Below are 14,999 nucleotides of genomic sequence, written 5' to 3' on the forward strand. Positions count from 1 at the left end.
AATGTTATATGTGCCTGTTATGTATAATGGTGGGATATTGAGGTATAAATATGTATGTAGGAAGTTCAATGAACAAAACTTGGATGTTAAGGTATCATAAATATGTAGAATGTGAAGGTATAAAGCAAGGCATGTTATGTGTTGTTCAACTATAATTTAAGTTTTGTGCTTGTACAAGTTGTGTTTGCTAAATCTGATGTTTATACATATAGATTTTGATAAGGCTATGATCCCATTACTTGCAACCTTTAATTGTCTAAAAAAGATGGTGTGTATTTTTCAATGTAAAATGTTTGTGTGCCATGTGCTTGAGTGCACCTATAATGAAAGGCCTAGGTCCCTAGCTACCACGTAACAAATTTTTAGGCAATATCTTAGGGAGCACATTTCCTTTTATGTTTGTCTAACAGACATGTATGTTTGGATTACTAAGCAATATATGATAATATTCAAGGCTGGTAATCAGGTGAGTTAAGAAAAGGTGGTATTCACTCAAATGATTAAGACAGTGTTTATTTATAACATCATTCATTATTCAACTGTTCAAACCTTCTTCAAACAAATCAAGATGAAACTAAATATACATCATCAACTTCTCTAGATAATTACGATCAGACTCTAAAGTAAAGATGGTTTAGATATGGGTTTTAGGGCCCACGGAGGTCACCCTGTTTGACCAACCCACCAATGGAATCTTAGCAACAACATTTCCTTAGATTAAAATATGCACCCAATTCTAGATAATCACATCTGAACAATGAATATGATTATCATGAACCCCATTGTGGATCTCATTGATTCGCCTACCTCCAGATTTAGAGAGAGAAACAGTATTTGAATCTTAATCACCTGATCCATGTACAAGGTGCTCATGTCAAAAACCACAGATGCATTCAAATATCAAAAACAAGATAAGAAAAAAGCAATTTATGCTTTACATTTGACTTTCTTGGAATACATGTCAATTTAAATGATTAGAAGAGTAGTCTCTACTTTTTACATACCATGCCTGTCAAATGTGTTCGTATCTTCCACTTAAGATGCCAAAAACCTGCAATGTAGATGTACAATTTATGATGTATTTTGAAACAATTTATAATCCTTTTAGAAACAACTTTCAATTTTTTATACATTCAATAAGGAAAATTGAAATCTATCGGCCGTCCTAGATGGCTAAATAGTTAAAAAACGTACATAGCTGAGTGCATTATAAATCATCACTGAAACGCTATAAACTACCAGTAAACTATAAACTGTTGCATAGAACGTCAATTTTCAAAGGTTTTATGATATGGAAATCAAATAACTACATGTATATATGATTTTCTCCATCCAGTTCTGGATGGGAAGATCTCCTGGCCTCTCTCACACACACACACACACACACACACATATATATATTAGGAACTGATATCCTCCAACCACGTTACTTCAAGCAAAGTGATTGGGCCCAGAAATCCATAAATTCTCTCTCTTTTTCTCTCTCTCTCTTGATCCAATCACGTAATATACACTACACAATAAAAACTGTGTAGCGGCTATGCTCTGCATCGGATGCTCAACGTTTTATTAAACAAAAAAGCTCCCCAACACATCGGAGAGCACCGCGAGGGGAGACCCAACCAAACCCCCACCGAGGGCTCACCGGCGGACCTGGACCGCTGGTGTTGGTCTAGGTCCATCGGTGAGGCCCCTGCGGGGGTCGCCGGCTGCGAAGGTAAGGCGACAGCCTCCGGCCTTCCCCCGCGGTAAAAAAAATTGCTGTTTAGGCAGCAATTTCTTTTTTTTTACAGGTGGTTGGGCACGGCCGATAATGCCTCGCTTGGCGTCGCTATTATCGCGGAGGGGAGGTGATGGCCTCCCCTCTGCAGTGGAGGCAAGGCGTCTCGACGCCCTGTCATTTTTTCTTTTAAAACGCGAAATTATATATATATATATTTATCCAACATCTCCATTTGGGTTTGCTTGAAGAAATCTTACGCATATATATATATATATATAAAGTTAGTTACGTGACGAAAAGGAAATAAGTTGCCGATTTGCATAAGTATGACTTTTCCGAATCACAAACTTTCGTTTTGCTGCACATGAACGTTTGAGGCCGTCCACTAAGTTCCCTTCTTTCCTTTCCTTTTTAAATCAATAAACGAACTCATAAATAAATAGTAACTGATACATTACACCATTTGTAATTCTCCTTTCCGCATGCCCTGATTTCCCCTTCCTTCTCGGCGCGCAAAAGAGACGCTCCAGCTCGATTCTTTGTCCAAGTATCGATCGCAGTGAGCGTGGTGTCAGAGAGAAGCCGCTGTTAAGGAAGCGTTGCACAAGTTAACATGGGTGTAGATTATTACAACATCCTCAAGGTCAATAGAAATGCCACAGATGAAGATCTCAAGAAATCTTACCGAAGGCTTGCCATGAGATGGCATCCTGACAAGAATCCCGATAACAAGAAGGAAGCAGAAGCCAAATTCAAGCAAATCTCTGAGGCATACGATGTAAATTTCTCTTTTCCCGTTCCCCATCCGGTTTCTGCCCTTCTCATATCTTTCCAATCGATTTTGATGGTACTCACGGTTAAATTTCTCCCATTTCTGGTCTGTTCTTATGAGTTTTGTGGTTTTTCATAGGTTCTGAGCGATCCCCAGAAAAGGCAAATCTATGATCAATATGGGGAAGAAGGGCTAAAGGGTCAGATTCCTCCTCAACAAAATCCTGGCGGTAGTGGCGGCTTCGGTTTCTCGCAGAGGGATGCCGATGATATCTTTGCAGAGTTCTTTGGGGCAAACCCTTTCGGTGGCATGGGTAGCAGATTCGGTTCCTCTGCTGCAGGGGGAAGTCGATCGACTCGTTTCTCCGATTCCAGTATGTTCGGGGGCGCATCGGAGAATATGTTCCGGTCCTCGTATGGCAGCGAGCCGGCAGGACCTAGGAAAGCTCCTCCTATCGAGAATAAATTGCCGTGCAGCTTGGAAGAACTCTACAGTGGATCTACGAGGAAGATGAAGATCTCAAGAAATTTGCTCGACTCTAACGGGTATGTGTATTTTTCTCGTGTGTGTGATTATTCGTCTGTGTAGTCTTATGCCTTCTCTTATTGTATATTGGCAGATCTAATTTGGACACTATTTCTGCTTTTCGTTATCTTTGTCTAGATCTCAAAACTTCTCAGTGCACATTCTGATTTTTTAAAGATGAGATTGGTTATTGTTGTGTATATATGTGATCACGCTATTGTTGCTTCCTCGATAGAAATTCAGAGATAGATTTTTCTTTTATTAGGAATCGAATAGCTGATTGTGGACGGGGTGTGAAATGCTGTCGTATGGTTCAAGTTTTAACTGTGATAGAAGTGGACCTGAAGAGGCAATTAGGAACTATGATGCTGCTGTTTTGAATGGGAGATGATCCGTTAGTGAATAGCATCGTTGGTTATGAATGTGATACAAAAACAGAAGTTGCTGAACTCATGATTGCAGATGGGGGAAGCCATCATAAGGATGCCACTTCAGAGTGATGTGCGCACGCAAGGTTTTTAAAGCTGAAGGATAGGTGAGACATCCTAGAAGCAACCCTGAAGGTCCAAGCATGTGAATTATGAAGGATTGGAATATAAGAAGGTACAAGCTTCAAAAGATGAGATAAAACCAGCAAATGTGTAGAAGTTTTTGAACAGAGTTAAGCAAACAATATAATTGAATATAAAATTTAAGTTGGGACATTCGGGGGAAACTGAAAGTACTGAGAAAGATTGTCCACTGCATATAGTTAAGAACTCTTTTACATATTCGGGGGAAACTGAAAGTACTGAGAAAGATTGTCCACTGCATATAGTTAAGAATTCTTTTACATAAAAAAAGAAGCAGTTCCCCAGTAAAATGCCTCGATTACTGTACTTCAAGGCATAGAAGCATGCTCCTCTTGTGCTTTTTCTTCTAATGTTCGTACTTTTTTTTTTTACAAAATACAAAATGACATAAAATGTTTCACTTCTTTTAATGAAGTTCCCTTTAATTTAAGATGATATTATTATTTTAGATCAGTACTTGTTTAAATTCAAACAAAAGGAATGGTGGGGATGTGTAGTGATCATAGTTGTGGGTGGTGTTCATGGTGATAGTAGTGGAGGGCCTGGAGGCAATGGTGATAAACTTAGGTATTGGCATTGATGGATGACAGTGATGGTGGTGATAATAACACCCGTTGTAGTGGCAGTGCACTGGTGAAATGGCAACAGAGGTGGTAGGTGTAAATCAGGCCTGATCTTGAGAATACAAATGCTTCAAGAGATACACTCTTGAAGATCCCAACAACTTCAATAGGTAATACACAACCAAACCTCAAACTTGAGGAGAAGATACCAAATCTATTAATCTCAAGAGAAGAATACACAAGAGAGGCCTAAAAGCCTTAACCAAACAAGGGACAACAGTCCCATATATATAGTACAATGAAAGGGAGAGAAGAAGGAGGAGTTGGCTGTTGGGCCAGCTCCAACGGCTAGAAATCTAGCCGTTGGAAGCTGGTCCAACAGCTAGTTCCCTTTTACAAAAAAGGAAAAGGTAAAAATAGAAAAAGAAAAGAAATAAAAAATACATAAAAACGAAAAGGAAGCAAATAAAATAAAATACATAACACCTATGCATACATAGATATTCATATATACAAATCATATATGAAACATATGTATACTTACATAATGTCTAATATTTAAATTCTAACACCCCCCCTCAAACTTACGGTGTGATCACCGAAAGTTTGCCAAGAAGAAACTGAAAACGTGCTGAAGCAAGTGCTTTGGTGAAGAAATCTCCAAGTTGATATTCGGAAGGGACAAAGGATATATCGATTGTTCGGCTAAGATATTCTTCTCTCACATAGTGACAATCCATTTCAATATGCTTCGTCCTTTCATGAAAAGTATGATTGCTAGCAATGTAGATGGCACTTTTATTGTCGCAACAGAGCTTGGTTGCTTCATTTAAGTCAATTCCAATGTCCTTCAATAAGCTTTTTAACCATACAATCTCCATGGTGGTGGTGGCCATGGCACGATATTCTGCTTCAGTTGATGATAGAGAGACTTTATTTTGTTTTTTGCACCTCCACGAAATAAGAGAGTCACCTAGAAAAACACAAAAACCGGTGGTGGAATGCCTGTTATTAGGATCTCCACCCCAATCAGCATCAGTATAGGCAATCATATTCAAGTTTGATGAGGATGATAGAAAAAGTCCTTTAGTGATTGTGTGTTTGACATATCGAACAATCCTCAATGCGGCTCCCATGTGTACAGAAGTGGGTCTTTGTTGAAACTGACTTATGACATGTACCGCATGTGATATGTCAGGCCTTGTAATGGATAGATATGTGAGAGCTCCAACCAATTGACGAAATGGAGTGGGATTTTCTAGAATTTCTCCATCATCAATCTTCATCTTTACTCCTAAGGCTTCAGGAGTGTCTACCACCTTGTCATCAGTGATACCTGATCTGCTTATAATGTCATTGGCAAACTTCATTTGTGAGAGTAAGTATCCTCTTCTACTATAAGCTACTTCAATACCAAGAAAATATGTTAGTTTACCCAAATCAGTCATTTCAAATTCATTCTTTAGAAAGTCTTTTACCTGCATAATTCCGTTGGCATCATTACCTGTAATAATCATATCATCTACATATAAAAGTAACACAATTATACCTATAGCAGTATTTTTAACAAACATAGCAGTGTCAGAATAGCATGATTTAAAACCTTGTTTGAACATAACATTGCTAAACATGTCAAACCAAGCTTTTGGAGCTTGTTTCAAGCCATATAATGCCTTTCTAAGATAAAGAACTTTTCCTTGAGGTAAATCAAGCCCAGGGGGTGAATCCATGTATACCTCTTCATTTAAGTATCCATTCAAAAAAGCATTTTTGACATCCAATTGATATATAGACCATTGTTTAATGGAGGCAATGGCAATAAGAGCTCTAACAGAGGTCATACGAGCAACAGGGGCGAAGGTTTCTTCGTAATCAATCCCATATTCTTGGGCATATCCTTTGGCAACAAGTCTAGCTTTATACCTTTCAAGTGATCCATCACTTCTAGTCTTGACTTTGTAAACCCACCTACATCCTATTGTCCTTTTCCCTATAGGAAGAGACACAATGTCCCAAGTTTTATTGTCTTCAAGGGCTCTAAGTTCATTGTTCATTGCTTCAATCCAATGTGGGTTAGTTTTGGCTTCAAGATAGGATGAAGGTTCAACATGAGAGTGAATAGCTAATAAGCAAGCTCTATGTTTTGGGGAAAAAGACTCATAGGAAACAAATTTTTCAGGTGGATGAGAATCTCTTTGAGATCTTCTAAGAGTAGGTTGAGACTCTTGGATGTTTTGTTGAGACCTTCTCTTATAAACTATAACTTCTCTTGGTGATCCATCACTTCTTGGTGAAGATCTATCAAAAGGAGTATTCTCAACCTCATTTTGAGCATCATTATGTGAAGAAGGCAAAACATCATCATCATTATCAACATCATCATCATTTATCCATAAAAAAGAATAGTCATCTTCATGCTTGGGTTTATTTTCATTAAAGCCATTTTCTTCTTCTAAAAATATCACATTTCTTGAAACATACACCTTATCTTTTTCAATATCATAGCATCTATACCCTTTTTGAGTTTCGGAATAGCCAATAAAGACACATTGAATAGCCCTAGATGAAAGTTTATCATTTTTGTCATTTAAAATGAAACATTTGCAACCAAAGACTTTGAATCTTTTATAAGTTGGCTCCAAGTTAAAAAGTTTTTGAAAAGGTGAAATATTTTCTAAAACTTTAGAGGGCATTCTATTAATCAAGTAAATGGATGTTAAAATTGCTTCAGCCCAAAAATTTTTTGGAACATTTTTTGATATAAGAAGAGCTCTTGTTGTTTCAAGAATATGTCTATGTTTTCTTTCGGCGACTCCATTTTGTTGGGGGGTTTTGGGACAAGACTTTTGGTGTATAACTCCCTTTTCTTTTAGGAATTCTTCAAATTCATTGGAAATGAATTCTCCCCCGGAATCACTTCTAAAAATTTTAAGGTTTGCATCAAATTGAGTTTTGATCATGTTGTAAAAGTTTTTAAAATTCATAAGGACTTCGGATTTGCGTTTAAGAAAGTAAACCCAAGCATATCGAGAGTAATCATCCACAAAAATGACATAATAAAGCAAACCACCTTTAGACATAATAGGAGCGGGACCCCATACATCCGAATGCACTAATTCAAAAGGTGCTTTTGCAACAGAATTTCTATTTCCAAAAGGTAAAGCCTTAATTTTGGCTTTAATACAATCATCACAAGAGATCATTTCTTTACATTTCTCTTCCAAAAAAGGGATACAAGACATTTTTCCTAAACTTGAATGCCCAAGTCTTTGATGCCAAACTTGAATGTCACTCTTCTTGACTATATTGCAAGTAGGGTTGGAAAGATCCAAATAGTCAACATAGTAGAGATCATTTTTCCTAGAACCTTCCCCAATCGTCTTCTTGGAAAGATGGTCCTGTATCAAAAATTTATTTTGTGAGAAGACAATATCGCATCCATGATTTGTTATTTGAGAAACCGACAAGAGATTTAAGTTAAGTTTGGGAATAAATCTAACTTTTGGTATTTTAAAAACTTTTGAATTAAAATTTTGATCAATATTCCCAACACATTTGATTTCAAGAGGAGTTCCATCGGCGGTTTTAACAAATGGACACGATTCTTCCTTAGTGCATTCGGTAAGCAAAGAATTACAAGGGGTCATATGAAATGAAGCTCCGGAATCAAGAATCCAAGAGTACTTACTTGATGATGTAGATGCCACGGTTGCTCCGGAGATTGGAGAAGTCCCTCCTCCTTTGAAAAGCGGTTGAAGAGCATTAATAAGCTTTGGTTGGAGGGCACTTACAAGTTTGTCTAGGTCAAATCGATTGTTTTCTTCATACATTGTCCCAGCCACACTTGTCTTTTTATCAAATCTCCTCAATTTAGGACATCTAAGTTTGGTATGTCCTTCTTCTTGACAATGGAAACATATAATCTTCTTGTTGCCATTATTGCTATGCTCATAGTTTCGATTAAAGTGAGGAGGCCTATAAGTTCTCATATGAGCACCGGGTCTTGAGGTAGCAAGAACACTTTCACTCTTGTCTTTTGAAAAATTGAGTCTATTCTCCTCCATTTGAAGTTCCGCTATGGCTTCGTTCATAGATGGCACTTTATGCCTATGGAGCAAGGAAGTTTTGACTCCATCATATTCCGATCTAAGACCAAGAATAAATTTATAAAATTTCTCCCTTTGGATTTGTTTTTCTCTAACTCCAATGTCTCTTGGATCATACCATTCGGGTTCAAATAGAGCAAGTTCGTCCCATAATTGCTCCATTTCTCCAACATATTCTTTAATGGTCTTGTCTCCTTGTTGGAGACTTGCAATCTTCATTTGAAGATTGCACATGTAGGCCACATCCTTCATAGTGTGGGTTTTCTTGAGGAATTCCCAAGCTTCATGAGCAAAATTATGTTTTGCTATTTGGCCCATGGTTGTAGTATCAACACAAGCAATAATCCAAGTGATAATCTTGTGGTGTCCTATCTTCCACTCTTCCCATTTTCTCTCATATTCATTCATAGCCTTGTCTTTTTCAACTCCATCTAGTTCTTGAGCTTTACCATCTATGGTCTTGGTGAGGACTAATTGAGGTTCACTTTTTGACCCATCAACGAGTCCCCATAGGCCTTTACTTCTAATAAAATGTTCCATAGTTTTTGCCCAAGAAACATAATTTGATGAAGTTAATTTGGGAAGAGGAGTAGAAGAAGTTCTTTCATCCATAATGTGTACCTTGTAAAAGAGACGTTGAGGTAGTGCTAGGATGAAAAACAGCCACACAAAAATGAAGCTTTCGACGCGTCAAGGACTGCCACAATCTTCACCACCAAGGGAGCTTTATCCCGTCACAAATATCACCAAAAGAGGCCAGCAAAATAACAGCACCTTCTTGTGTCAAATTTCAGCCAACAATATATCGAACACTTGGAGTGCTTCACAGCTCCAAGGAAAGAGTAATAATTGGATCTTCCAAGCTTGAAAGACAGCAACACAAAGAGCCAAAACGAGGCTCTGATACCATGTAAATCAGGCCTGATCTTGAGAATACAAATGCTTCAAGAGATACACTCTTGAAGATCCCAACAACTTCAATAGGTAATACACAACCAAACCTCAAACTTGAGGAGAAGATACCAAATCTATTAATCTCAAGAGAAGAATACACAAGAGAGGCCTAAAAGCCTTAACCAAACAAGGGACAACAGTCCCATATATATAGTACAATGAAAGGGAGAGAAGAAGGAGGAGTTGGCTGTTGGGCCAGCTCCAACGGCTAGAAATCTAGCCGTTGGAAGCTGGTCCAACAGCTAGTTCCCTTTTACAAAAAAGGAAAAGGTAAAAATAGAAAAAGAAAAGAAATAAAAAATACATAAAAACGAAAAGGAAGCAAATAAAATAAAATACATAACACCTATGCATACATAGATATTCATATATACAAATCATATATGAAACATATGTATACTTACATAATGTCTAATATTTAAATTCTAACAGTAGGTTGGTAGTGGTGGCAAAGAGGTGATGGGACCAAAAGGTATGTGACACGGGTACGTGGAATTGCCCCACGTACCTGCTCCGGTACGTGGGTACACGGAAGCGGATACTGCTAAACTATTGGGTACGGGTTGAATTGGGTCTAGGTCAAACCCATCCAAACCATAAAAATCATTCGTTTTTACTTACGAAAAAAACGTCCAGCTCTACAGTAGAGCTCGACTTAGCTGTGTTTTCTTCAACCCTTGTCTACCGCAGTGATGACTAGGCGACGACGACGTCCGGCGGCGCCAGGTGGTGTCCGGCGAGTTGGCGACATTCGGTGGCAGCTAGGTAAGTGTTTTTTTTCCTTTTTCGCTATTAAAACTTAGGGTTTCATTTTCTTGATTTGGGGTTTTGTTTTTTTTTATTTGGGGATGTTTTGGTTTGAAGATTGAATGGTAAAACCGTCGATCTTTCTATTTTTTTCATATTTGTTTGATTTTGCATGTTTAATGTTTATCTATCGCTGGCTATTTTGGCTGCTTATTTGTCGCCTTGCCTGCCATTTATTTGTTGTTGTGCTGGCTATCTGTCGGGTGTTGAAGATTATCTCCAATCTTCATCAAACAAACTGTTGCTGCTGAGTGCTGATCAGCGAAGCTCAGGCGCAAGCCTAAAAATTGGGACGTGAATGTTGAGGACTTTAACTTAGAAGAAGACAATGAACTTGAAGTTGTTGTTTCAAGATTCGAAGAACCTTCTACTCCCTCAACATCTTCTAATGTGGAAGAAGAGGAGGACGAGCTATGTCACATGGGTGCGGGGTGCGGGTGCCAGTGAGGGATGCGGCAAGTTCCAAAAAAATTGGGTGCAAGTGTGGCGAGAGCATATGAATAATATATATATATATATATATATATATATATATATATACATATATATGTTATTTGTTGTATAAGTAATTTTACTTGTCTATATTTTTAAACTTTTTTTTATCAAGGTTACCTTGAATCGATATATCAATGAGAACTCAGCCAAAACATTTTTCAGAATGGCCAAAAATTATTTGACGCCATGTCGGGCCGCACCTACACTCGCACCTGGATCAGTGCGGTGTGGCGTACCCGTGTGGCTTAGAGGACGAGTTGGCATTGACTAAAATGATGATAATAATAGTGTTTTTATGATAAACGATGTTTTCTTTGTGTTTTGTTTGAGACTTTCTTATGAGATTATAAGTGTGAACTATTAATTTTTTTTTCATTTTATCATTTCTGAGAATATAAAATTTTCCATACCTGCGTATCCACAATTTTTTAAAATTACTATATCCGAACCCGTACTGCTGTACCTGTACCCTTGTGACATAGACCAAAAGTGATCATGATGGTGGTAGCAATGTTGATTGGTGGTGCTGGTTCCAGTGATGAAGTGATGGAATGAAAAATAAGCGTAAGAAAATATAAGGCCTGCTACAAATGGTCGTTTTCTACTTAAATTTATAAAACTTAGTTGAAAATGTGAGCATGCAAAGACTAAATCCAATCATTTAACAGTATGTCTAAAAAGCAAGATTTCTGAACCTTCTGTCTCTATGGATCTGCCAGACTATGTCCTGTTGTTGCTTTTTTCTTTTCTGTCTTTGGCAAAGGAAGACCCTCTGTCACCAATTATCAGCTGGAACTATCAGTGGGTAAATTCTATAAGGTTCCCCGCTTGCTAGGGCCTTGTGTTATTGATTATGGTTTTTCATTAAGTTTGTTATTTTTTGAAAGTAAAGGGAGCAACCTATCAGCCTGTTCAAAAAAGGGGCAGCACGCACCCGCGTCGACGCAATGCGGGTGCAGGTGCGGATGCAGCTGCTGCTCCGACTCGCATCCCAACTGCACCCTATTCTATTCCCTTTCAAAAACTTTTTTCCTCTTTCTGTTTCTTCTCTCTCTCTCCCTCTCTTCCTTTATTTACAGTAAGAAAAGAAAAAAAAAAGACAAATTAAGCTAAAAAACGACTATATATATATATATATATATATATATACACCCTCATCCACCCCTGCACCCAATTTTTTGGGAATGTGCCACATCGGCACCGGCATTGACACCCACAACGTGCATCCATGGACATAGCGAGCAATCCTTTTTTTTTCTTTTTTTCCTTTTCCTACTAATCAAGCTTGTCTTTCACTGCAAGCCCTAGGAAGGATCACGTTGAGAAATAAACATGGTTGTGGAATTTTTGTATCGTTAATTGAGTGAACTGTGAAGTTTACAATATAAATTAGTTTCTTGTATTATTTTGTTGTTTGGTTAAACAAATCATATGGGGAAACTGATTTTTGATCTCTTATAAATAATTTTGATGGAATTAGAAGGGTGGAGAACTATCGAGTATGCAAAGCAGAACCTGCATTATCTTTTTCTCGGAATAGTAGATACTCTGAGAGGAGCTTTTGTCATGAACAAATTCCTTTGTCTTCTTTTTCCTTCTAAGTGGTGGACCTCATGGTCAAAACTGCTAGTAGCAAAGCTAGATTAAATGCCCCACTGCCCATTCCTATAGTTGTGCCAAGTCTTAGTAGTCAAAAAGCAAGGTATCGCATGCATTTTATTGTTTAGAAAACACATGTCACAATGGGAATCAGAATTTCGTTCCTGACATACCCTTATACTGAAACAATATCAGAAGTTCAATAAAATGGAATATCCAAATCCAATATATTCTCCTGAATTTGGTTGAACAAGATAAATATTCATTATCATAATCATTTTAGCCTTTTAGGGTTACAACCCTTAAAAATTTGAATTATGAGAACTTTGAACATTTTTAATCTTTCATGTACATAATTAATATGATTGTAAATTGGAAAAATTGCAAAAGCAGATGTTCTTGTTTCAGGCCCTTCACATTTTATGAAGGATATCATAGAAGTGAATGATGTCCAACGTAGTAGAGTATTTCTCAAGTTTGTTCTCCTCCTGCTGAAGGAACATGTTAATTTTGGCAGTTGCTGCATTAAGTAACAAAAAAAGGATTATTGGAATAAAAAAGTAGATTGCCATTCTCTATGCATTTGTAGATTCTCAATGACTCGATCATTTTCATTATCTTGAAAGCATTGACAATGATCAGTTGGTTTCTACATCTCAACGCTTTTTGCCATCAATGTTGGAGCCTTTATCGTTGGAAACATTCAGTTGTTGGAGAGCAAGCTGTTGCTTTTGAGCAAGTAGTGTGATCCCTCTGGGTTGCAGTCCTGCAGATTGTCTCTATTTCTCAGAAAGCATTTTCCTATTTAAAATTATGGCACTCTTACTATGTCTTATATTCCACTTTTTATAACTTCATTATGAGCTAGCATATCTTGTACCTAGACGGACATTTTATCTTTCTGCTGGTTGTGGTTGTGTGCCTTCCCTCACAGATATTTTTTGCTTCCTGGTTATCTGATATTGTATGGTTTTATTTCCAGGAAAACGACAACTGTGGATGAGATATTGACTATTGATGTCAAGCCTGGTTGGAAGAAGGGAACAAAGATCACTTTTCCAGAGAAGGGAAATGAGCAACTAAACGTTATTCCTGCAGACCTTGTGTTTATTATAGATGAGAAGCCCCATGGAGTCTTCAAGAGGGATGGAAATGATTTGGTCATCAACCATAAGATACCTCTAGGGGAAGCACTTACCGGAACAACCATTAACTTGACTACACTTGACTCAAGGAATTTGTCAATACCCATTACAGAAATCATCCATCCTGGGTATGAAATGTTGATCCCAAAGGAAGGCATGCCTATTGCGAAGGAACCTGGTAAGAAGGGGAATCTGAGGGTAAAGTTTGATATTAGGTTTCCATCTAGGCTCACTGCTGAACAAAGGACAGGCCTGAGGCGGTTGCTTGTGGGAAGTTGATATTGGTATGCCTTAGAGTAGCCACTTATTGAAGTTGGATTAATGGTTAGCAATCATTATCTTAATGATGATAGTGGAACGGCTGTATCAGCCATGTTAGGAGGTCATGCCGATGCTTTTTTTTATTGAAGATTTCATTTATTGGTCTGCATCTTTGCATGAGCCACAAGTTATAGTGGAATATTTGGTGTATATGTCAGATTTGTTAGTCATTTGTAATTGAGTTATGTTGCTAAGAAATCCATCTTGTCTTGTTTGAGAGAAATAGTTAGTGGTTTCTGCTTTCCTTCCATCCTTTGTCTCCTGTGCCTCATTTTTTCCCCTTTTCACCCGCCCATCAAACGGGCCCTTATGCTTCTCTTGTCTATCTACTTAGCCTTGTTATTGCTGATGTGGACCATGTGCCCTGCTCGTACAAGTACAGTTAGGCAAAGCTTATCAATGAAATCTACGTGCGAGTGCATTATTGTAATTGCAAATTGTCAATATATTTGCCTCCTGATCTTTAATGATTCTGAATTATTATTTGGGTCACTGATTTAAGAGGCTAGCCCTTCTGTTACTTTCATGATTCTGCGCTTGTCCTGACCACAACCTGGCAACCTTCCTGCATATTGAATGTCTGGAATTGGCTGATTGTGCTGTGTAAAATGTCCAAGGAAGAAATGGTATGCCATAAACATCAGAAAACAGACTGCGCTCTTAGTTGAAGTTCAATCAGAGGCTTGAGAGACCCCGATATATGTGTTTGTGTTTACATGCGGCACATTCATGTAGACGGTATCATACTGTCTAGTGGGCCAAACCCCGCCTCTATTCTTTTCAAGCAAATTCTGTAAAAGTACTTGCCATGGTTTTCTTAGCAAGTAAACATGTTGGGAGTAACAGAGTTAATATGACATTTGCTTTTGTAAAACAGATGTAGGCTCAGCATTTCTTATGCCAACCAAAATGGGTCTGCCCGTGTAGTGCCCCATAATTATGGAGAGAAGTTGTAAGGGGCCTTCTACCTTCTAAATTTGGAAGAAAATTTGCCCCCACCAACCTCATTCCGTGTCAGTCATTCAACAATTATATAGGTTTTTAAAAGGAACATGATTATTATAGTACACTACGACCATGATTTGTGGTATTACATCCTTAACTTCCATAACAATTTTTACTTTAAAAAAAGAACAGCAACCTTCTGTGTTTAAAATGTTTTTTATCGCCACATGTAGTAAACTTGTGCTTATACCATCTTGACAGCACGCACATGTTCATCATCCACTACTGGTTTTTCATTTGTATCAAATTTTGAATCTCACGATGCATTGGATCTGATTGTGCTAATATACAAATCAGCCCAAATTACATTTATTTTTTTGTTCTAGCATCTAATGCCAGGGAAAACAAGTATATCATATCCTAGGACAGGACCACTACATATTTTCCTTTGGCATTCCTTAACTTCAAGGAA

The 14,999-nt window shown here is 37.8% G+C and overlaps 1 protein-coding gene across 1 annotated transcript; it reads left to right on the top strand.

Annotated features, from left to right (window-relative positions):
• The first annotated feature begins 1,613 nt into the window (after positions 1 to 1,613).
• Positions 1,614 to 13,830, top strand: LOC116256162 (uncharacterized). Its single transcript, XM_031632414.2, has 3 exons — positions 1,614 to 2,501; positions 2,634 to 3,040; positions 13,099 to 13,830. The coding sequence occupies exons 1-3, from the start codon at positions 2,337 to 2,339 to the stop codon at positions 13,538 to 13,540; spliced, it is 1,014 nt and encodes a 337-aa protein (XP_031488274.1). The 5' UTR covers positions 1,614 to 2,336; the 3' UTR covers positions 13,541 to 13,830.
• The last annotated feature ends 1,169 nt before the right edge of the window (positions 13,831 to 14,999 follow it).

Source organism: Nymphaea colorata, chromosome 6, assembly GCF_008831285.2.
Source record: "Nymphaea colorata isolate Beijing-Zhang1983 chromosome 6, ASM883128v2, whole genome shotgun sequence".
NCBI classification, from domain to species: domain Eukaryota; kingdom Viridiplantae; phylum Streptophyta; class Magnoliopsida; order Nymphaeales; family Nymphaeaceae; genus Nymphaea; species Nymphaea colorata.

Bases quoted from the DNA above. Each gene is read 5' to 3' on its own strand.
- LOC116256162 (XM_031632414.2), top strand. From the start codon at position 2,337: ATGGGTGTAGATTATTACAACATCCTCAAGGTCAATAGAAATGCCACA. The intron at 2,502-2,633 runs GTAAATTTCTCT...GGTTTTTCATAG, and splicing joins AAATCTCTGAGGCATACGAT to GTTCTGAGCGATCCCCAGAA. The intron at 3,041-13,098 runs GTATGTGTATTT...TTTTATTTCCAG, and splicing joins AATTTGCTCGACTCTAACGG to GAAAACGACAACTGTGGATG.